We start from the raw sequence: 23,404 nt of genomic DNA, 5'->3' as shown, positions 1-23,404 counted from the left end.
ATATTATAAAATATTCTTCTAAATAACTCAAAAGGTAAAGGAAATGTTGCAATAGAAATTAGAAAACATTTTGAAATGAAAAATATTGAAAATACTGTATACCAAAACTCATACGATATACCCTAAAGCTATGCTAGAGAAAAATGCTTAACCTTAGATGAAAGACTAGAAAAGGAGAAAATTCCAGACAAATGAGCTACGCATCCTTTTCATCTCAAGATCGTAGAAAATGAAAGGCACATTAAACCTTCAAAAATTAAAAGGGGAAAAAAATAAGAATTAGAAGAGTAATAAGAATTAATGAAAACAAATGCATAATAAAAAAATCAACAAAGCCAAAGGTTGGTTGGCTGTAAAAACTAATGAAATTGATCAATTCCCAGCAGATTAAGAAAAAAAGAAGGCAAACAAAAAACGATAGTAGGATGGGAAAAAGTTTTTCAGCACATAATTAACACTTTATACAGAAAATCTTGATAAGATATTATAAAAAAATTTAATGCTTAAAATACATCTCAAAAAAATCAAAGATTAAGATGAAATGGACAAATTCCTAGAAAAAATACAACTTACTAAAACTGACACAAAAAGAAAAAGAAATCTGATATAGGCCCTGTAACAAACAAATTAAATCCACAAAATAATCTTTAGGTTAAGTGGCTTCACCTGTGAATTGAACAAGACTAATTTAAGGAAAAAATAATACTAAAATTACACAAACTCTTCTACATAGAGAAAAAAGAATATACTCTCTAACTTCAACTGGATATTCAAATAGATAATAATTTGTGATATATACATAAAAAAGAGTATTACTTAGCAATACAAATGAACAAACTCATACATGCATAGCCTAAATTATCTCAAAAGCATTATGCTAAGTAAAAAAAAAAAAGCCAGGTATAAGAAACTACATACTGTATGATTCCATTTATATGATATTAAGAAAAGGTAAAACTTTTCAGTTTGGTAACAGCTGGGAGTGGAGGAAGGAGATTTCACATGGAGTTTGAGGAAACTTTTAGGGTGATGGAAATACTCTATCTTGATTATGAAGAGTTACATGACTATAGTTTGTCAAAACTTAAAGAACTACATATCAATGAAATGTTTACTGCATGTAAATTTCATCTCAATAAATCTGATTTAAAAATCTAATATAGGAATAAAAAGCATATGAAAACTTCTAGAAATAGTATCAACAACAAATCTTTAAAAAAAAAACTTTGCTTTGCTAGCTTCAGAACCACAAATCTCATGACATAATATCTGTAATAATTCCACTGGGTATAGGTCAAGCCACAAAAAATATTTTCAAAAAGAGCCTCAGTAAACTCAAAAGGATTGCCTCAGTAAATTCAAAAAGATTGAAATTGTACCAACCAGCTTCTCAGACCACAAAGGTATGAAACTAGAAATAAATTACACAAAGAAAACAAAAGATCCCACAAACACATTGAGGCTTCAGAACATGCTCCTAAATAACCAATGGATCAATGACCAAATAAAAACAGAGATCAAGCAATACAGGGAGACAAATCAAAACAAATCAACACCCCAAAACCTGTGGGATGCAGAAAAGGCCATTCTCAGAGGAAAGTATATTGCAACACAGGCTTACCTCAAGAAAGAACAATCCCAAATGAACAGTCTAAACTCACAATGAAAATAGAAAAAGAAGAACAAATGAGGCCCAATGTCAGTAGAAGGAGGAACATACTAAAGATCAGAGCAGAAATAAATAAAATTGAGAAGAATAAAACAATAGAATCAATGAAACCAGGATCTGGTTCTTCAAGAAAATAAACAAAATATATAAACCCTTAGCCATACTTATCAACAAAAAAAAGAGAGCCTACACACATAAACAGAATCAGAAATGAGAAAGGAAAAATCACTATGGACACCACATAAATACAAAGAATTATTAGAGAATACTATGAAAATTTATATGCTAAAAGATTGAATAACCTAGAAGAAATTAACAACTTTCTAGAAAAATACAGCCTTCCCAGACTGACCCAGGAAGAAACAGAAAATCTGAACAGACCAATTATCAGTAATGAAATCAAATTCGTAATCAAAAAACTACCTAAGAAAAAAATGCCTGAACCAGATGGCTTCACCACTGCATTTTATTCAAACATTTAAAGAAGACCTAATAACCACCCTCCTTAAAGTTTTCCAAAAAGTAGAAGAGGGAATACTTTCAAATTCATTCTATGATGCCAGCGTCACTCTTATACCAAAACCAAGGGTAGACACCACAAAGAAAGAAATTACAGACCAATATCCCTGATGAACATAGATGCAAAAAATACTCAACAAACTATTGGCAAACCAAATTCAAAAATACATCAAAAAGATCATCCATCTGGAGTTAGAAGGTACTATGCTTAGTGAGATAAGCCAGGTGGAGAAAGACAAGTACCGCATGATTTCACCCATTTGTGGAGTATAACAACAAAGCAAAACTGAAGGAACAAAAAACAGCAGCAGACTCACACAGACTCCAAGAAGGGAGTAGCAGTTACCAAAGGAAAGGGGGTGGGGAGGATGGTTGGGGAGGGAGGGAGAAAGGGATTAAAGGGCATTATGATTAACACAGATAATGTAGGGGGAGAAAATGGGGAAGGAAGTATAGCACAGAAAAAATAAGTAGTGACTATAGTATCTTACTACGCTGATAGACAGTGACTGCAATGGGGTGTGGTGGGGGTACTTGATAATATGAGTGAATATTGTAATCAAAATGTTGCTCATGTGAAACCTTCATAGCATTGTATATCAATGATATCTTAATTTAAAAAATGCAATACCAAAAATAAATAATAAAGTATCCTTAACAGCTCCAAAACACATTGAGTCAGAATTTGAAGGTTTGTATGGATTCTATATGGTTCCAAAGTCAAAGTTCCTTCCATTAGACACAAGTCACTAATTCTCTTCTTTTATGTGTGAATGCTAACACCAACATAATTTTTGTAATACCTCTTGCAAGTGTCTCACCAAATTTTTTATTGTCCATGTGATGAAAATTATACAGAAGTGCAGTAGAAGCCTATTTTTGTTCTCATACTTTTTCACAAAGCAGTAATTCCTCAACCTCCCATGGAATGGAAAAGGAATATAAAAATACCTTATCTCATTCCAAGGCCTTTTACAACCAGACATCTAGAAAAAGAAAGAATGAAGTTACAATTTATGCCATGCAATGCTCTATCAAGCATAATTCAAGTCAAATCCCATTGAGCAAACTCAGGGAAAATTAAAATGTACTGATAAAAGGAAGAAGAGAAAGGTGGTGACTTGGGGGAGAATTTATGGAAACCCTTGTCTCCTGCTTTTGCTGATAATTCTTTTTGCTATGTTAGATTCCTTTAATGACTTTGCCTTTTTGAAAAACTTAGATTGTTTCTGTTGAACAAAAGTAATATGCAGTAACAAATATTCAAACCTGCACAATGGAAATTGGGTGATAAGTTTAATTGCAATATAAAATACTTAAGAACATAATGGACCACTGTTACGGTATTTATTCAATTCACAAGGAAACTGTAAAACCTTTAAGTTGAAAAGGAAGAAAAATCATGTGCACATGCTTACATAAAGATGTATTTGTTTACCTGCTTAAGAATATTGATAGTATGATGATTCATTCACATGTTACAATGACATGTGTTAAAGGTATACTTCTTTTAAATCAAACATTTACCCTTTGCCACTGGTGAAAGGCAACACGATCTCTTTACAAAGTCTCGTCTTTTTCAATAAATTTTGCATGAAAACGTGTTATACTGGCACAAAGTTGCCTGCTGTCACAGTCGAAGTGTGATAAATGTTTAATGAAAACAACACCACACAGCTTGGTGTCAGACAACAGCTATCACACAGCCCTGCTTTGATTCAAACAGACACTTAAAAGGAGTTCTAAGCATGATCTGCACCACAGAATCCTATACCCTATATGCAAATAAGGTAAATTAGCATGAATGACTTCCTGCTGCATAAAGAAATAAGAGGTAAGGAAAAATATGACAGTCTCTAAGAGTGTGTAACTGCTGTCAAAACTCAGAGTCCAGCACTCCCAAATCACTTCCAACATCTGCCAACAACTATGCAGGAAAAACCACACCAATAGGAATTTACTACATGAAACTTTACAACTGAAGACACTGGAACACTGCAAGGTCAAAGCCATAACTACCATATATCTACAAAGTATGATTACTACACAGAACTAGACTTATACACACTGCCTCTAGTACTTAATAGCTCTTGAAGTATCATTATCCCCATTTTACAGAAGAACAAATTAAAGCTCACAGAGAGAGGGGCGGAAGATGGCGGCGTGAGTAGAGCAGCGGAAATCTCCTCCCAAAACAACATATATCTATGAAAATATAACAAAGACAACCCTTCCTAGAATAAAGATCAGAGGACACAGGACAATATCCAGACCACATCCACACCTGAGAGAACCCAGCGCCTCGCGAAGGGGGTAAGATACAAGCCCCGGCCCCGCGGGAGCCGAGCGCCCCTCCCCCCAGCTCCCGGCGGGAGAAGAGCAGGCAGAGCGGGAGGGAGACGGAGCCCAGGGCTGCCGAACACCCAGCCCCAGCCATCCGGGCCAGAGTGCAGGGCCCTCGATACTGGGAAAACAGGGCAGCAAGAACAGTGAGCAGGCACTGGAGGCTGGGCGACAGAGGACATAAGAAAAGCGCGCGACCATTTTTTTTTTTTTGCTTTTTTGCTGCTTTGTTTTGGCGAGCGCTTTTTGGAAGTCTTAAAGGGACAGGGACCCCAATACTAGGGAAACAGGGCAGCAAGACCGGTGAGCAGAGGCCTGAGGCTGGCACCGGAGAATAAAGAAAAACGAACGACCACCTTTTTTTTTTTTTTAATTAAAAAAAATTTTTTTTTTTTTAATTAAAAAAATTTTTTTTCTTGTTTTTTTTTGTGGTCGTTGTTTTGTTTTGGCGGGTGCTTTTTGGAAGTCTTAAAGGGGCAGGGCGGGTCACTTAATCCAGGGGTAGGGAATCCGGGATCTCTGGGCACCCTAACCCCTGGGCTGCAGGGAGCAGGGAGGCCCCTTACGGAGATAAATAGCCTCCCAGCAGCTCCTGCTCCAACGCGACTCCACCATTTTGGAGTAGCTGCCCGAGCCAGGCCACGCCCACAGCAACAGCGGAGATTAACTCCATAGCAGCCGGGCAGGAAGCAGAAACCCTGTCTGCGCGCAGCTGCGCAGCACAAGCCACTAGAGGCCGCTGTTCTCCCAGGAGAGGAGGGCCACAAACCAACAAGAAAGGAAGTCCTTCCAGCCGTCACTCGTCCCAGTTCTGCAGACTATTCCTATCACCATGAAAAGGCAAAGCTACAGGCAGACAAAGATCACAGAGACAACACCAGAGAAGGAGACAGACCTAACCAGTCTTCCTGACAAAGAATTCAAAATAAGAATCATAAACATGCTGACAGAGATGCAGAGAAATACGCAAGAAAAATGGGATGAAGTCCGGAAAGAGATCACAGATGCCAGAAAGGAGATCGCAGAAATGAAACAAACTCCGGAAGGGTTTATAAGCAGAATGGATAGAATGCAAGAGGCCATTGATGGAATTGAAATCAGAGAACAGGAACGCATAGAAGCTGACATAGAGAGAGACAAAAGGATCTCCAGGAATGAAACAATATTAAGAGAACTGTGTGACCAATCCACAAGGAACAATATCCGTATTATAGGGGTCCCAGAAGAAGAAGAGAGAGGAAAAGAGATGGAAAGTATCTTAGAAGAAATAATTGCTGAAAACTTCCCCACACTGGGGGAGGAAGTAATCGAACAGACCACGGAAATACACAGAACCCCCAACAGAAAGGATCCAAGAAGGGCAACACCAAGACACATAATAATTAAAATGGCAAAGATCAAGGACAAGGAAAGAGTGTTAAAGGCAGCTAGAGAGAAAAAGGTCACCTATAAAGGGAAACCCATCAGGCTAACGTCAGATTTCTCAACAGAAACCCTACAGGCCAGAAGAGAATGGCATGATATATTTAATACAATGAAACAGAAGGGCCTTGAACCAAGGATACTGTATCCAGCACGACTATCATTCAAATATGACGGTGGGATTAAACAATTCCCAGACAAACAAAAGCTGAGGGAATTTGCTTTCCACAAACCACCTCTACAGAACATCTTACAGGGACTGCTCTAGATGGGAGCACTCCTAGAAGGAGCACAGCACAAAACACCCAACATATGAAGAAACGAGGAGGAGGAACAAGAAGGGAGAGAAGAAAAGAATCTCCAGATAGTGTATATAACAGCTCAATAAGCGAGCTAAGTTAGGCAGTAAGATACTAAAGAAGCTAACCTTGAACCTTTGGTAACCACGAATTTAAAGCCTGCAATGGCAATAAGTACATATCTTTCAATAGTCACCCTAAATGTTAATGGGTTGAATGCACCAATCAAAAGACACAGAGTAACAGAATGGATAAAAAAGCAAGACCCATCTATATGCTGCTTACAAGAAACTCACCTCAAACCCAAAGACATGTACAGAATAAAAGTCAAGGGATGGAAAAACATATTTCAAGCAAACAACAGTGAGAAGAAAGCAGGGGTTGCAGTACTAATATCAGACAAAATAGACTTCAAAACAAAGAAAGTAACAAGAGATAAAGAAGGACACTACATAATGATAAAGGGCTCAGTCAAACAAGAGGATATAACCATTCTAAATATATATGCACCCAACACAGGAGGACCAGCATATGTGAAACAAATACTAACAGAACTAAAGGGGAATATAGACTGCAATGCATTCATTCTAGGAGACTTCAACACACCACTCACCCCAAAGGATAGATCCACTGGGCAGAAAATAAGTAAGGACACAGAAGCACTGAACAACACAGTAGAGCAGATGGACCTAATAGACATCTACAGAACTCTACATCCAAAAGCAGCGGGATATACATTCTTCTCAAGTGCACATGGAACATTCTCCAGAATAGACCACATACTAGGCCACAAAAAGAGCCTCAGAAAATTCCAAAAGATTGAAATCCTACCAACCAACATTTCAGACCACAAAGGCATAAAACTAGAAATAAACTGTACAAAGAAAGCAAAGAGGCTCACAAACACATGGAGGCTTAACAACACGCTCCTAAATAATCAATGCATCAATGACCAAATCAAAATGGAGATCCAGCAATATATGGAAACAAATGACAACAACAACACTAAGCCCCAACTTCTGTGGGACACAGCAAAAGCAGTCTTAAGAGGAAAGTATATAGCAATCCAAGCATATTTAAAAAAGGAAGAACAATCCCAAATGAATGGTCTAATGTCACAATTATCGAAATTGGAAAAAGAAGAACAGATGAGGCCTAAGGTCAGCAGAAGGAGGGACATAATAAAGATCAGAGAAGAAATAAATAAAATTGAGAAGAATAAAACAATAGCAAAAATCAATGAAACCAAGAGCTGGTTCTTCGAGAAAATAAACAAAATAGATAAGCCTCTAGCCAGACTTATTAAGAAGAAAAGAGAGTCAACACAAATCAACAGTATCAGAAACGAGAAAGGAAAAATCATGACGGACCCCACGGAAATGCAAAGAATTATTGGAGAATACTATGAAAACCTATATGCTAACAAGCTGGGAAACCTAGGAGAAATGGACAACTTCCTAGAAAAATATAACCTTCCAAGATTGACCCAGGAAGAAACAGAAAATCTAAACAGACCAATTACCAGCAACGAAATTGAAGAGGTAATCAAAAAACTACCAAAGAAAAAAACCTCCGGGCCAGATGGATTTACCTCGGAATTTTATCAGACATACAGGGAAGACATAATACCCATTCTCCTTAGTTTTCCAAAAAATAGAGGAGGAGGGGATACTCCCAAACTCATTCTATGAAGCTAACATCACCCTAATACCAAAACCAGGCAAAGACCCCACCAAAAAAGAAAACTACAGACCAATATCCCTGATGAACGTAGATGCAAAAATACTCAACAAAACATTAGCAAACCGAATTCAAAAATACATCAAAAGGATCATACACCATGACCAAGTGGGATTCATCCCAGGGATGCAAGGATGGTACAACATTCGAAAGTCCATCAACATCATCCACCACATCAACAAAAAGAAAGACAAAAACCACATGATCATCTCCATAGATGCTGAAAAAGCATTTGACAAAGTTCAACATCCATTCATGTAAAAAACTCTCAGCAAAATGGGAATAGAGGGCAAGTACCTCAACATAATAAAGGCCATCTATGATAAACCCACAGCCAACATTATATTGAACAGCGAGAAGCTGAAAGCATTTCCTCTGAGATCGGGAACTAGACAGGAATGCCCACTCTCTCCACTGTTATTTAACATAGTACTGGAGGTCCTAGCCACGGCAATCAGACAAAACAAAGAAATACAAGGAATCCAGACTGGTAATAAAGAAGTTAAACTGTCACTATTTGCAGATGACATGATACTGTACATAAAAAACCCTAAAGATTCCACCCCAAAACTACTAGAACTGATATTGGAATACAGCAAAGTTGCAGGATACAAAATCAACACACAGAAATCTGTGGCTTTCCTATACACTAACAATGAACCAACAGAAAGAGAAATCAGGAAAACAACTTCATTCACAATTGCATCAAAAAAAATAAAATACCTAGGAATAAACCTAACCAAAGAAGTGAAAGACTTATACTCTGAAAACTACAACTCACTCTTAAGAGAAATTAAAGGGGACACTAACAGATGGAAACGCATCCCATGCTCATGGCTAGGAAGAATTAATATCGTCAAAATGGCCATCCTGCCCAAAGCAATATACAGATTTGATGCAATCCCTATGAAACTACCAGCAACATTCTTCAATGAACTGGAACAAATAATTCAAAAATTCATATGGAACCACCAAAGACCCCGAATAGCCAAAGCAATCCTGAGAAAGAAGAATAAAGTAGGGGGGATCTCACTCCCCAACTTCAAGCTCTACTATAAAGCCATAGTAATCAAGACAATTTGGTACTGGCACAAGAGCAGAGGCACAGACCAATGGAACAGACTGGAGAATCCAGACATTAACCCAGACATATATGGTCAATTAATATTTGATAAAGGAGCCATGGACATACAATGGCGAAATGACAGTCTCTTCAACAGGTGGTGCTGGCAAAACTGGACAGCTACATGTAGGAGAATGAAACTGGACCATCGTCTAACCCCATATACAAAAGTAAACTCAAAATGGATCAAAGACCTGAATGTAAGCCATGAAACCATTAAACTCTTGGAAGAAAACATAGGCACAAACCTCTTAGACATAAACATGAGTGACCTCTTCTTGAACATATCTCCCCGGGCAAGGAAAACAACAGCAAAAATGAGTAAGTGGGACTATATTAAGCTGAAAAGCTTCTGTACAGCAAAAGACACCATCAATAGAACAAGAAGGATCCCTACAGTATGGGAGAATATATTTGAAAATGACACATCCGATAAAGGCTTGACGTCCAGAATATATAAGGAGCTCTCACGCCTCAACAAACAAAAAACAAATAACCCAATTAAAAAATGGGCAGAGGAACTGAAGAGACAGTTCTCCAAAAAAGAAATACAGATGGCCAACAGACACATGAAAAGATGCTCCACATCGCTAATTATCAGAGAAATGCAAATTAAAACTACAATGAGGTATCACCTTACACCAGTAAGGATGGCTGCCATCCAAAAGACAAACAACAACAAATGTTGACGAGGCTGTGGAGAAAGGGGAACCCTCCTACACTGCTGGTGGGAATGTAAGTTAGTTCAACCATTGTGGAAAGCCGTATGGAGGTACATCAAAATGCTCAAAACAGACTTACCATTTGACCCAGGAATTCCACTCCTAGGAATTTACCCTAAGAACGCAGCAATCAAGTTTGAGAAAGACAGATGCACCCCTATGTTTATTGCAGCACTATTTACAATAGCCAAGAATTGGAAGCAACCTAAATGTCCATCAATAGATGAATGGATAAAGAAGATGTGGTACATATACACAATGGAATACTACTCAGCCATAAGAAAAGGGCAAATCCAATCATTTGCAGCAACATGGATGGAGCTGGAGGGTATTATGCTCAGTGAAACAAGCCAAGCGGAGAAAGAGAAATACCAAATGATTTCACTTATCTGTGGAATATAAGAACAAAGGAAAAACTGAAGGAACAAAACAGCAGCAGAATCACAGAACTCAAGAATGGACTAACAGGTACCAAAGGGAAAGGGACTGGGGAGGATGGGTGGGTAGGGAGGGATAAGGGGGGGTGAAGTAGGGGGGTATTAAGATTAACATGCATGAGGGGATAGGAGAAAAGGGAGGGCTGTACAACACAGAGAAGGCAAGTAGTGATTCTACAACATTTTGCTATGCTGATGGACAGTGACTGTAAAGGGATTTATAGGGGAGAGCCTAGTAAACATAATATTCGTCATGTAAGTGTAGATTAGTGATAGAAAAAAAAAAAAAAAAAGGCAGTTCCTGTGTGGTAACCTCCAACGAGTTGTACACAAGGGTATAAAGGGCATATAAAAGTGTAGGCAAAGGGTCTGTTTGTGTTTATACAGAGGATCAAAGCCTAATTGGGCTACCCCGAAAATGAACTAAGATACGATAGGAAAAAGAACTTCCAACATCTGCACTCTCTGGAAGACTCATGCCAGAAGATGATCACCAAAAAACCCCAACAAAGATCCACGCACTGCTACAGCTGTAGATGCACTCATCCCACCAGTTCCTGGACTTGCCATGGGAATGAGGAAGGAGGTATCTAAGCTGGCCTGTGCATACAGTAAAACAACAAAATTGGACTGGATCTATACTGTTGGAACTCAACCAAGAATTTGGAGAAGTGCAAATTGTAGCGCTCCAAAGTCTTACAACTACAAACTATTTACTGTTAAAAGAACATATGGCATGTGAACAGTCCCCAGGAATGGGTTGTTTTAATTTGTCTGATTTCTCTCGGACTGTTCAAGTTCAGTTGGACAATATCCACCATATCGTAGATAAGTTTCCACAAATGCCTAAGGTGCCTAACTGGTTTGTTGGTTTCACTGCAGATGGCTGGTAATTACAGATATGCTTTGGTTATGTAACTATACTCCTATTATGTTAATGTGTGTGTGCAATTTAAGTAGTAACTTAAAACCTGTACATGCTGAAGTTACTCTACAAGAAGATATATCAAAGAAATAATCAATCTTCCCATGTTTTCTTCTGCCTGCTACTTCTATAGCTTTTCTTCTTCCTTCCTAATTACAACCCTTAAATAGAATTTGTGCCTCATATCAAATTTACCGAGTATCATAATTCTTCCAAGTGGTAAAGATACCTCAAGACAAATGCTGGGCATAGAAGCCACAGGGCATAAATATGCAAAGAAGTAAAAAGCTAACTTCTTCAAACAATAAGGCTTCTCTCTCACTTACCAACTTCACATTTCCCTGTATGGCCCCGGAAGATGACTGGTTAGCCAGAGACGGGTAAGATTCCTCAAGGGAGGAACAACCTAAGACAGGCACAGTCGCAGGGGGGCCATCAGGTGAGAAATTGGGGATCAACAGAGGTGAGGCTTAGAACCTCACCCCCCCGTTCTGAGAGAAATGTTCTGCATACGTGGATGTTTTATTGCCCTGGTCTAGCTTGGATTAACACATAGTCTACAGGCACACACCTGATCATCTACATGTGCTCTCTTACAACACTAAACTATGTTTTCTACCTTTATCTTGTATCTACCTACCACTTCAGCATTTTATTAAAAATAATAATAATAAAGAGAGAAATGTGGTATCCACATATAAATCAAGTATAAAAACCAAATGAGTATTCATATTTGAACTGACTGTTTAGAGTTCATAATGCATGAGCAAAACCGAAAGTTTCTGTGATGACTGCCCTTGTACTGTTCACTATGTAACTTATTCATTATGTAAGAATTTGTTCTACATGTAAAAACTTGTTTGTTATGCCTCAGAAGATTGGAGACTGACAAACATTAGGCTTGGGGTGGATTAATGATTGTGCATTGAGCATTGACTCCCCTATACAGAATTTTATTGTCGTTAACAACCATTTGATCAATAAATATGAGAGATGCCCTCACCAAAAAAAAAAAAAAAAAAAAAAAAGGACAGACTTCCAATGGTAAAATAAATTAGTAACCGGGATGTAATGTATAGCATAAGGAATATAGTCAAGATATTGTAACAGCCTGGTAGGGTGATAGCTGGAACCTAGAATTATGTATATAAATGTTCTACCACTGTGTTGTACACTTGAAACTCATGTAATGTAATACTGTGTGTCAACTACCCTTCAATAAAAAATAATTATTTAAAAAAAAAAAAAAAAAAAAGCTCACAGAGAGTATCTTGTCCTGTAAGGAAAAAAACTGTGAATGACTTAAAATGAGCAAAACTGTAATTTTTGCAATTTAACTTTTCCAGAATCTAAACACCTTAGCGCACTTAAAAAAAAAGATATGTGCTATTCAGAATGCTACATTGTTCAATGGTAGCAATTCCTATGAACAAAAAGTCATGTTGTCTCTATTGATATGCTTTCTATATTTTTAGTCTATAAAGACATAATCAAAATAGTTCTGCTGTAAGCAATATAACTTCTAATTACATTGCTAAGTTAACTTTTTAAAGAAAGACTATAAATTGGTAACTACAGTCCATGGGCTATACTTGAAGCCTAATTTCACTGCTATGCTAATGGCAACGATATTTTTTTTTCAGAAAAATTTAAAGAAGACGATTTAGTGAGAGTCACATTTCAGTATAACAAATTCTATTAAATTTAAATTTAAATATATTCTGCTGCCATTGCCCACCATAAAGAAGTGCTTCAGTTGTTGGGATATGGATTTATATGCCCAGGGGGAAATTCTTATCTCTATCTAAACATACAAACTTCAGAAAGTATGGAAGAGAAGAGAGGAATAAAAGTATAAACTCAAATGTTTGAGCAAAATATTCCAAAACCCATGATGTGTACACTGTTGAGAACAGCATCCATCTACTGAAAAGCAAAAGGGAATAATAAAAATGAAAACCTTTCACATGGCATGTCAAAAGGAGAATACACTTAGGAATACTAACTTAGGTTCTTTATGCATCTAGTGTTACTCAAATTAGGAAAGCATTTTACTAGTTTTAAACTAAATTTTCCTGGGTGTGATTTAAATCATATTTGAAAATAGATTTAAATCAAATCCATCCAAATTCTACTTTCAAGGATGGCATTATAAATGAAGATAAATAATAAAAGGTCACTGGTGGTATTGACATATTTATTCACAAATAATTTTTCAAAAAAGTCTGTAAAATATATTTTATAGTAGTTAACTATTCTTAGGATGGAGCTTGATCAAAGTATTGCTAAAGAAGGCCCAGTAATCCACAGAAGACTCAGATGGAGTATACACACATCAGACCAAATTGTAATTATGAGATGTATGTTAAGTTTCATATTTCTGAATTTTGACTCTGAACAAAAGTTTGTTCAACAAAATAGTTGTGTCCAATTTCTACTTAATAACTGTCATTAATAAAATTTATAAAATTAATTAAAGGCATGTCTCCATAAAATAAATAGAATAATCTAATGATATGACAAATACTCAAGTTTTAAAAATTTGGGAGAAAAACTAACAAAAACATGAAAAATCTGTATAAATGTCTAAAAGATAAAATATTCTTAGAAACTAAAATATAAAACACTAAAATGGAAGCCAGTAAACCATTAAAAGTCATTAAAATCTAAGATAAAGCTCAGTCAGTGTCTTTCTTATATTAATCTGTCACATAGTGCTGTGTGGAAAAGTACCTTTTAGTCCCTATAAACTTCTGACACCCAGTTTATATTTCATCTCTCTTATTCAGCAGATTAATAAAGTGAATAGATCAATTTATGACATTATAAGACAAATTCTAATTATAATCATTCAAATTACAGGAATTTCAAGAACTGTACTTAATTAGCTGCTATTTTAAAATGGTTTTCCAGAATTACCTAATTTCATATCTTTTTTCTCAAAAGTCTGATTTTAAAAGTTATTCCTCATTATTAGGCTCATTAATTCCTACCTGAGCATTCTTTTCTCTCCTGTTTTTACCAGTTATAAAAGTCCTTTACCGTTATTGCACTTACTCTCCTGGCTTTGTACTTTATGTGTTTTATGTTCTATCTATATATATAATATTGATATTTTCAAAGTGGTTTGATAAAAGCAAAGATTGTTATGCATGAAGAAGTGGAAGTACATGGGTTGTTATTTTCTCTTTTGTGAGGAAACATCTAGGTTATTTAGTATAAGCTAAAATACTTGTCACTGGTTTGCAAATCACAATGAACTAATACCTAAGTCCTAGTGAGACTGCTTGTGAACCTTTTTTCCTTTCACGCCATCCGCAAGTGTTTTTTTTAAACCATTTGTAAAGAGACAGTTGATGAAACCATTGTAGAAATAAATTTAGTTAATGCCTAGAAATGTTTTGTGGCTTTATTAAATATAATCAAATATAATTCTAAATAAACAGATCAAATGCTGGTATGAGGAAGGAAGGAATGAAGAGAAATGGAGAAAATAAGGACTCAAGTCTCTAACTAATAGAACATTTCTGGCCTAAGCAGAGAAAAGTACGGCACAGAAAATTCTTTCAGTTCTCTTTAGCTATTTTCTAGTCTGGGAAATACTGTATCACATGATCTCAAACACCATATCTCATCATCAATAATTACAGACTACTACAGAAGTGAGGATAATATACTGTTAAAAGTCAAGGTGCTGTGGTCAGTGAACTTGAATTAGAAGCCTAACTCTGCCATTTACTAGTTCTATGATCACAAGCTTTCATCTGTATAAATCAGATTTAAAAAACACCTATTTTAAGAGATTATTATGAAAACTAAGTAAGATAATGTATGTCAACTGCTTCATAAAATTCCTGATACTTAGAAAATACATTTTAAAAGTTAGATCCTTATTATTATTATGCCCACTGTAAGTAAAGCATTTTGCTCATATACATCATACAGATTTGATCGTATCATTACTCAAAAAGTCACTGGCTTCTCACTACCTTTAGTAGTAACTCCAAACTCATTAACATAACTTACAATATAACTCCAATAATTACCCTTCATCATTATTCCTCTTCTACTCTAAACCAAGTAGCATTAGATATCAGTTCCTCAAATAAGCCATATCCCATTTGCTTGCCTCCAAGTCTTCAACATGAAGTTCATTCTGCATGCATCATTCTTTCCCGTCTCTTCCTTCCTTCAATATATAAACATTTTTTCTTCTGAGAGCCCTTGCTGACATGTTGACTACTCTAGATTAACCAGTTTTACCTTCATGGAAGTATCCTCCAACTAGAATGTGTCAAGACTAAGATGAAAGCCAACATGCTGAGACTGGTATGTTGAAAGGATAAAAACAGTCCAAGTCTGCTTACCTCCAAACTGCTTGTTATATTAGAAATAAATGTACTCATGGTTCAGCTAGATGTTGAACTATACATACCTACAACCTTTGTGCCAAATCTAGCCAGCTGCTCCTTTTTTGTAAATAAATTCTTATTGGAATACAGCCATGCCATTCATTTAGCATTACTCATGGCTGCTTTCATGCTAAAAGGACAGAGTTCAGTAGTTACAACAGAGACATATAGCCCAGGAAGTCTAAATTACTTATTATATACTGCTTTACAAGAAAGTTTTGCTGCCCCTGGTTTAAGCTACTACTTAGGTATTGTTACTAATGGCCAAAAGCATCCTAACTCACAATGTTTCCATAGCTTCCTATTGAAACACTCATGTGATTTCACTGTAATTACTTATATATCTTACATATATATACATGTTTATTTTGCCACTTGCATTAAATCTCCAAGTAGGACTGACCTATCATTATGTACTTCTTACCTAACATAATACTTGACAAATAGAAGGTATTTAAATATCATTGGCTGAACAAGTGAACAAATGAATGAATGAATGAACATATCTGATCAATAACCAACAAATATTTATTAACAACTAACATGTACATTAGGTACTCTGAGTGATACAAAAGAGCACAAGACACATTCTCTGCCCTGAATGGCTTAAAAATTAGGTTTAGGAAATCAGCATGCAAGCATTAAAAAAGAAAGATAAATTATTTCTGAAGCAAAGTAGGGTGCATATGCACATATATAAACACTACCATTGTAAATGTATACACTGGCCCCCAAAAATCCTGATTTTAGATCATGCTGAAAGGTAAGAACTTGTTTGTCCTCAGTATTAACCAGGAAAGAGGACACCTTGACACAGTAACACCCTTGAATTAGAAGTACTATGATCCACTAAAACCATGGGGATGACTGCATCTGGCTACTCATGGCTTTTTGCCATCAGTTCCCAGGATCCTTTAGCTGACAACTCTTGTTTTGGCCTTCTTCGTTGCTTTTGTTGAAATTTAAGAAATAATGACAATTATATTATTATCTTGTGATTCATCCAGGAATCAGTCCCTTGAACACAACCAACTCAGTGATGGCAGAGTCTAATATGTAAAGGTGGCCAGACCTTCAAGATTAATTTCGCCATATGAGACTCTTTCCTGAAACCACCAGCCTCTCTTTTTTGTTAATGAACTCATTTTTCTTGCCTTAAATATCCCAAGTAATGATTTATGTAATTGTTAATTTTATACAGCTATGTAACTATTATTCTAAAAAAGTAAAGTTTGGTGAGGTGGAAAGAAAAGAATGTAATGACTAGCAAAAATCATAGTCACACTTCTCATAATCAAATAATATCGAAAGTGTAAACCAAAAGAAGAATAAGAAAAAAGAACAAGGAACAAGGCAGTTCCTTAATTGACATAATGTATTCACCCTCTTAATCCATATTTTCCAATCTCAGAAACCTACTCTATATCCTCTCTTCAAATTTATCATCCTCCTGACTTTCTCCCTATAGCAAGAGATTTCCCCCATACTCTCTCTGATCCTCATTTCATTCTACCAACTGTGGCTAATTCAGCCTCGCTATCCTTACAGCCAGATATTCAACCCTCTTCTATAAGATTCTTCTCTCCTATAACATCCAACAATTCTTAAAACTAGAGGACAGAACTCAGAATCAGCAGGGCCATAACGGCTCAATGTGCATTAATGGCTGTGCAGTAATTAGGAAGAAGAGAGCCACATAATAATGTTATCCTCTTCCCAAATCACCACATATTTATCCTTCAAAGAATACTTAAAAGCCAACAATCTAGGCAAGTTTAAATAATATCACTGTAAATCTGGAAACAAAAAATAAACGCACAGACAACTGTGAAAAGGTTGAGAAAAAAGTTCCATATCCTTTAAGAAACTTAATTCTTTATAGAATCAAGATCTCAAGGAACCATATCCAAGATCCTAATAAACTTTTAAATTTAACACTAAAAACTTATACATTAAAGACAAACATTTTGGTAATGAAGCTTTAAAGTAAACACACATAGGGTGCTGAAACACTGACAAGAGAAAAAATTCCAAGATGTTCTATTTCCCAATGTTAATTTTGAATACAACAAACAATAAACTATAATTTAAGCTACTAATGAAGATTTTGTTTCATTTTGATATCTTCTAATTTAATAAACAGCTGTAAGCAGACTTCCACTTCCAAATGGAAAGAGCTAGAAAAATTATTTTAATAATTACAGAAAAATAAATTCTGGATCTCATACACACATATACTCACTCTAGCACACACATATATACCTTCATATTGACCAAGTCCCATTCTATATTAAAGGAGGCTCAACCAACAAGAAATCACACGGTTCTCTCCCTTTGTTTCATTTTTTTCCTTTTCCCCTAACAGCCTTACAATAATTTAAGACATCTTTAATCATTATCAAGTCTTCAAATTTTAAGTTCAAATTCATGATAAAGGAAACTGAATGTACAACTTTCCCAAAGAATTATGTAAATTCTCCTTTACTGACACACTAAGCTTTGATTGTGTTATTTTCTGTTTGTAAGATTTGTTATATAAGCATTAATAAAAACAGGAATAGAAAGGGAAAATGGTAAAAAACTGAGATAACTATTTTGATCTCTTCTTTCTTCTTTCTTTATTGTATACTTCTCTTTTTCCATCTAAGAAAAACTTCAGAGAGTGGAAATTTAATTTGATTATTGCCATGAAATCAGAGATATTACTATTTAAGATCTGATTCAACTTACCCACGTTTGAAGTTGTGTGATTCCTTGTCCTTGACTTTATCCTTTTCCTTGTCTCTTTTCTCTTTATCTCTGCCTTTACGTCGTTCCCTATCCCGAGAACGACTACGGGTTCTTCTGTGACTGGACCTTTCACTGCTTCGACTATGGGAACGTGGACGAGGTCTTGACCTGGACCTACAGCAAGTAGATTTTGTTAAATATGCATACAAAACACAAATACACTAAGTGTATATTTTGTATTATGAAATGAAAATATACTGTAAAATTATTTGAAAGTAAAGGATTTAGTTTTAGTTATGGATTGAGTAATAACAGCGCAAAGCAAGCAACTAAATGTGATTATTTATGAATAAGTACTCTCAGTTAAAATGATAATATGAGGGAAACATATGCTGTTGACTTTACAGGAAATCAAGGTTCAGTCAAAAAGTGTTTGCAAGTGGTAGTCTTAAAGGTTCAAATCAAGTCTTGATTATCCAAGGTCTCCTCAGGTAATACAACAAACCTGAATGTATCCAATCCAGTTTCTAAGGATAGCGTCTTCCCTAGCCCTAAAATCTCTGCTTGTTATTTCTTATTTCTACTTATTACAATAAAACTATTCCATTAATCTATTTTAATCCAACTACTCTATGTAATAAATTGATGATAATATTAGGTAGGATATAGTGTATGCTTTTAAAAAGTAAATATTCCTAACCCGGCCTTACAATATTGACAAGAAAGCCACTACCAGGCTGATGAACCCACAGAAAACTATAGAAAACAACCGTTCTGGAACCAATATTCAAGATGGCGGTGTAAGAGATGAGACAGATAACTCCCAAAACCACGTATTTTACAAAAATATAGTTAATATAACTAATCCTAAAAGAGTAAGAGGAAAAAAGGCTGTACCAGACTGCATACACCTGGAGAACAGAGCAGACCTCACAAAACAGGGTAATGTACCAAAGCCTTGAACCGGCGGGACCCAAGCCCTTCCCCGACCCCAGCTCACCAAAGGGAGGAAGAGAAATGGAGTGGGGAGGGGGTGGAAGCCTAGGCCTGCTGAACACCCAGCCCTGGAGACCTGCTATGGGGGCACAAACCTACACTGCATGGTGCTCTGGGCTTAGAAACCTAAGACAGGCAGAATACTTGGAGAGACTGAGATTCCAGCCGTTTGTGGAGGACGGGGATCCACACCCAGCTGCTCTGTGACAAAGGAAAGGCAGGGGGTCTGAGATGCTTCCAAGCAGCAAGAGGGCTGCTAAATGGGCAGGGTTTGCATGGAGCTTGCTGCAGAGGAGAAGTGATAGGTAGACAAGGTTTTCTGGGCGTACTCTGCCCAGCAGGTTGGGAACTTTCAGGAGCTTTAGGCTCTACATCCACTACACTGACAACTCAGCTCCGAGGCCTCCCACTGTTATATGCATCTTGCCGAGCCTTCCTCCTGACTTGCCGGAACCAGCCTGAAAACTGACAGTCCCTGCCCTGACGTCAGGCCAGCCAGAGGGAGGCCCCGCCTAAGGCAGCTGAAGACAAAAAGCACAGAGGCTTACACCTGTGTGCTGGCTGAATGGTTGTGACAGTGGAAATAGGCACTGCAGCTGGAAAGCAGGAAACAGCTCTTTCCTCCCCCCAGGCAACAGTGCCACTAGCCTGCGAACCCTGACATCACTCCAGGAGCTAAGCAGCTCCAGAGACTAGAGCTTTTGGGCACTAGAGGGTGACACATACAAATATGAAACGTCAAAGGAACCTGGTTCAAACAAAAATCTCACAAACACCATTAAAAGGACCAAATGAAAATGAACTCACCAATCTTCCTGACAGACAGTTCAAAATAAAAATCATAAACATGCTCCTGGAGGTACAGAAAAATATTCAAGAACTCAGGGACAAATTTAGGATGGAGATTCAATCATTGAGAAATTCAATATCTGAAATGAAATATACAATGAAGGGACTTAAAATCACATTAGATGTAGGACAAGAGATGGTAAATGGATCAGAAAATAGAGAATAAGAATACAAAGAAGCTGAGGAACAGAGAGAAAAAAGGATCTCTAAGAATGAAAGACTACTGAGAGAACTGTGTGACCAATCCAAACAGAACAATATTCACATTATAGGCATACCAGGAGAAGAGGAGAGAGCAAAAGGGTTTATGGAGAGTGTCTTTGAGGAGGTTAATTGCTGAAAACTTCCCCCATCTGGGGAAGTAGATAGTCTTTCAGGCCATGGAGATGCACAGATTTCCCAACACAAGTGACCCAAGGAAGACAACACCAAGACATATAATAATTAAATGGCAAAGATCAAGGATAAGGACACACTTTTAAAAGCAGCTAGAGAGAGAAAAAAGGTCACATACAAAGGAAAACCCATCAGGTTATCATCAGACTCCTCAACAGAAACCAAACAGACCAGAAGGGAGTGGCATGATATATTTAATGCAATGAAACAGAAGGCTGTCAAACCAAGAATACTCTACCTGGCAAAGATATCAATGAAATTTGAAGGAGGGAGTAAACAATTTTCAGATAAGCAAAAGCTGAGAGAATTTATGCCCCACAAACCTACAGAGCATTTTGGATGGACTGCTATAGAAGGAAGTATTCTTAAGGCTAAATAGCTGTCAACAGGGGAAATAAAACCACAGCAAAGTAAAACAATTAATTACTAAGCAGATGCAACATCAACTCAACTACCCTGAAAGTCAATCAAGGAACAAAGAATACAGAATATGATATCTATTATATAAAGAATGCAGGACTAAGAAAAAGTAAGGGGAAAAAAAGGAACATTTAGGTTGTGTTGTTAATAGCATAGCAAGTTAAATTAGACTGTTAGAAAATAAGGGAATTACCTTTGAACCTCTGGTAACCACGAATCTAAAGCCTGCAATGAAAACAAGTACATACATATTGATAATCACCCTAAATGTAAATGGTCTGAATGCACCAATCAAAAAACTTAGAGTCAATGAATGGATAAAAACACAAGACCCATCTATATGCTGCCTACAAGAGACTCACTTCAAACCCAAAGACATACACATACTGAAAGTAAAGGGATGTAAAAAGATATTTCATGCAACTAATAGGGAGAAAAAAGCAGGAGTTGCAGTACTTGTATCAAACAAAATAGTCTTCAAAACAAAGAAAGTCACAAGAGACAAAGAAGGACATTGCATAATGATAAAGGGGTCAGTCCAACAAGAGGATATAACTATTATAAATATCTATGCACCCGGGGAGGTGGAGCCAAGATGGCGGCATGAGTAGAGCAGCAGAAATCTCCTTCCAAAACCATATATATTTATGAAAATTCAAGAAATACAACTATCCTTAAAAGAAAGACCAGAAGATACAGGACAACAGCCAGGCTACATCCACACCAGTGAGAACCCAGCGCCCCGCAAAGGGGGTAAGATACAAGCTGTGACCCAGCGGGACCCGAGTGGCCCTCACACCAGTTCCTGGCAGGAGGAGAGGAGATGGAGCAGGGAGGGAGAGGGAGCCCAGGACTGCTAAACACCCAGCCCTAGCCATACGCACTAGGAACGCAGACACACAGTGCTTGGGGTGCTGGATACAAGGGAAACAGGACAGTAAGACCTGTGAATGGGTCCCCGCGGCTGGTGCCCCAGGGACAAAGAAAAGCGAGTGCTTTTTGAAACTCTTAAAGTGACAGGAACCCCACGGCTGGACGGAAGCATTCTGGGACAATCAGCCTCAGCAGCTGGGAATCCCAGGGAACTCTGGGCACCCCAACCCCCTAGGCTGCAGTGCAGCTCAGAGGCCCCTCACAGAGATAAACAGCCTCCTGCCCATTTCCCCTCTGATGCCGCTCCACCATATGGGAGAAATAGCCTGAGGCAGCAGGGCAGAGCTTCTTTCACAGTGGCCGGGACAGAATTAGAAACCCTGACAGCACGCAGCTGCCCAACACAAGCCGCTAGGGGTCGCTGTTCTCCCAGGAAAAGAAGGCCACAACTAGTAAGAAGGGACGTTCTCCCAGCCGACATAGCGCCAGCTCTCCACAAATACCTCTATCGCCATGAAAAGGCAGAAGAATTTGATACAGACCAGATTAACTCAGACAGTCTCCTCTGAGAAGGAATCTGGGAAGATAGACCTAACCAATCTCCCTGAAAAAGAATTCAAAACAAAGGTCATAACCATGCTCATGGAGCTGCAGAGAAATATGCAAGAGCTAAGGGATGATGTCCAGAAGGAGATTACAGAAAAGAAACAATGTCTGGAAGGATTTATAAGCAGAATGGATAAGATGCAAGAGGCCATTGACGGAATAAAACCCAGAGAACAGAAATGCAAAGACACTGACGCAGAGAGACATTAAAGAATCTCCAGGAATGAATCAATATTAAGAGAAATGTGTGACGAATCCAAACGGAACAATATTCACATTATAGGGGTACCAGAAGAAGAGAGAAAAAAAGGGACAGAAAGTGTATTTGAAGAAATAATTGCTGAAAAATTCCCCAAACTGGGGGAGGAAATGACTGTTCAGACCACAGAAGTATATAGAACTCTGAACAGAAGGGACCCAAGGAGAACAACACCAAGACACATAATAATTAAAATGGAAAAGATCAAGAACAAGGACAGAGTTTTAAAGGCAGCTGGAGAGGGGGAAAAAGGTCACCTACAAAGGAAAACCCATCAGGCTATCATCAGACTTCTCAACAGAAACCTTATAGGCCAGAAGAGAATGGCATGATATATTTAATGCAATGAAACAGAAGGGCCTTGAACCAAGGATACTGTATCCAGCACGATTATCATTTAAATATGAAGGAGGGATTAAACAATTCCCAGACAAGCAAAAGTTGAGGGAATTTGCCTCCCACAAAACACCTAGATAGGGTATTTTAGAGGGACTGCTCTAGATGGGAGCACTCCTAAGGCTAAACAGATGTCACCAGAGAAAATAAAATCACAGCAAAGAAAGCAGACCAACCAAATACTAACTAAAGGCAAAAAATAAAATCAACTACCCACAAAAGCAGTGAAAGGAAACACAAAAGAGCACAGAATAAAACACCCAACATA

The 23,404-nt window shown here is 37.4% G+C and overlaps 1 protein-coding gene across 1 annotated transcript in view; it reads right to left on the bottom strand.

Annotated features, from left to right (window-relative positions):
* RSRC1 (arginine and serine rich coiled-coil 1) overlaps positions 1 to 23,404 on the bottom strand; it is a 470,761-nt gene that overhangs the window by 314,362 nt on the left and 132,995 nt on the right. The window contains exon 5 of the mRNA XM_057488446.1: positions 18,342 to 18,515. Within this exon, the coding sequence (XP_057344429.1) occupies positions 18,342 to 18,515 (174 nt within the window). The remainder of the gene's footprint in view (positions 1 to 18,341; positions 18,516 to 23,404) is intronic.

Source organism: Manis pentadactyla, chromosome 1 (assembly GCF_030020395.1).
Source record: "Manis pentadactyla isolate mManPen7 chromosome 1, mManPen7.hap1, whole genome shotgun sequence".
NCBI classification, from domain to species: Eukaryota; Metazoa; Chordata; class Mammalia; order Pholidota; family Manidae; genus Manis; species Manis pentadactyla.
This window is presented reverse-complemented; position numbering and strand designations above follow the sequence as displayed.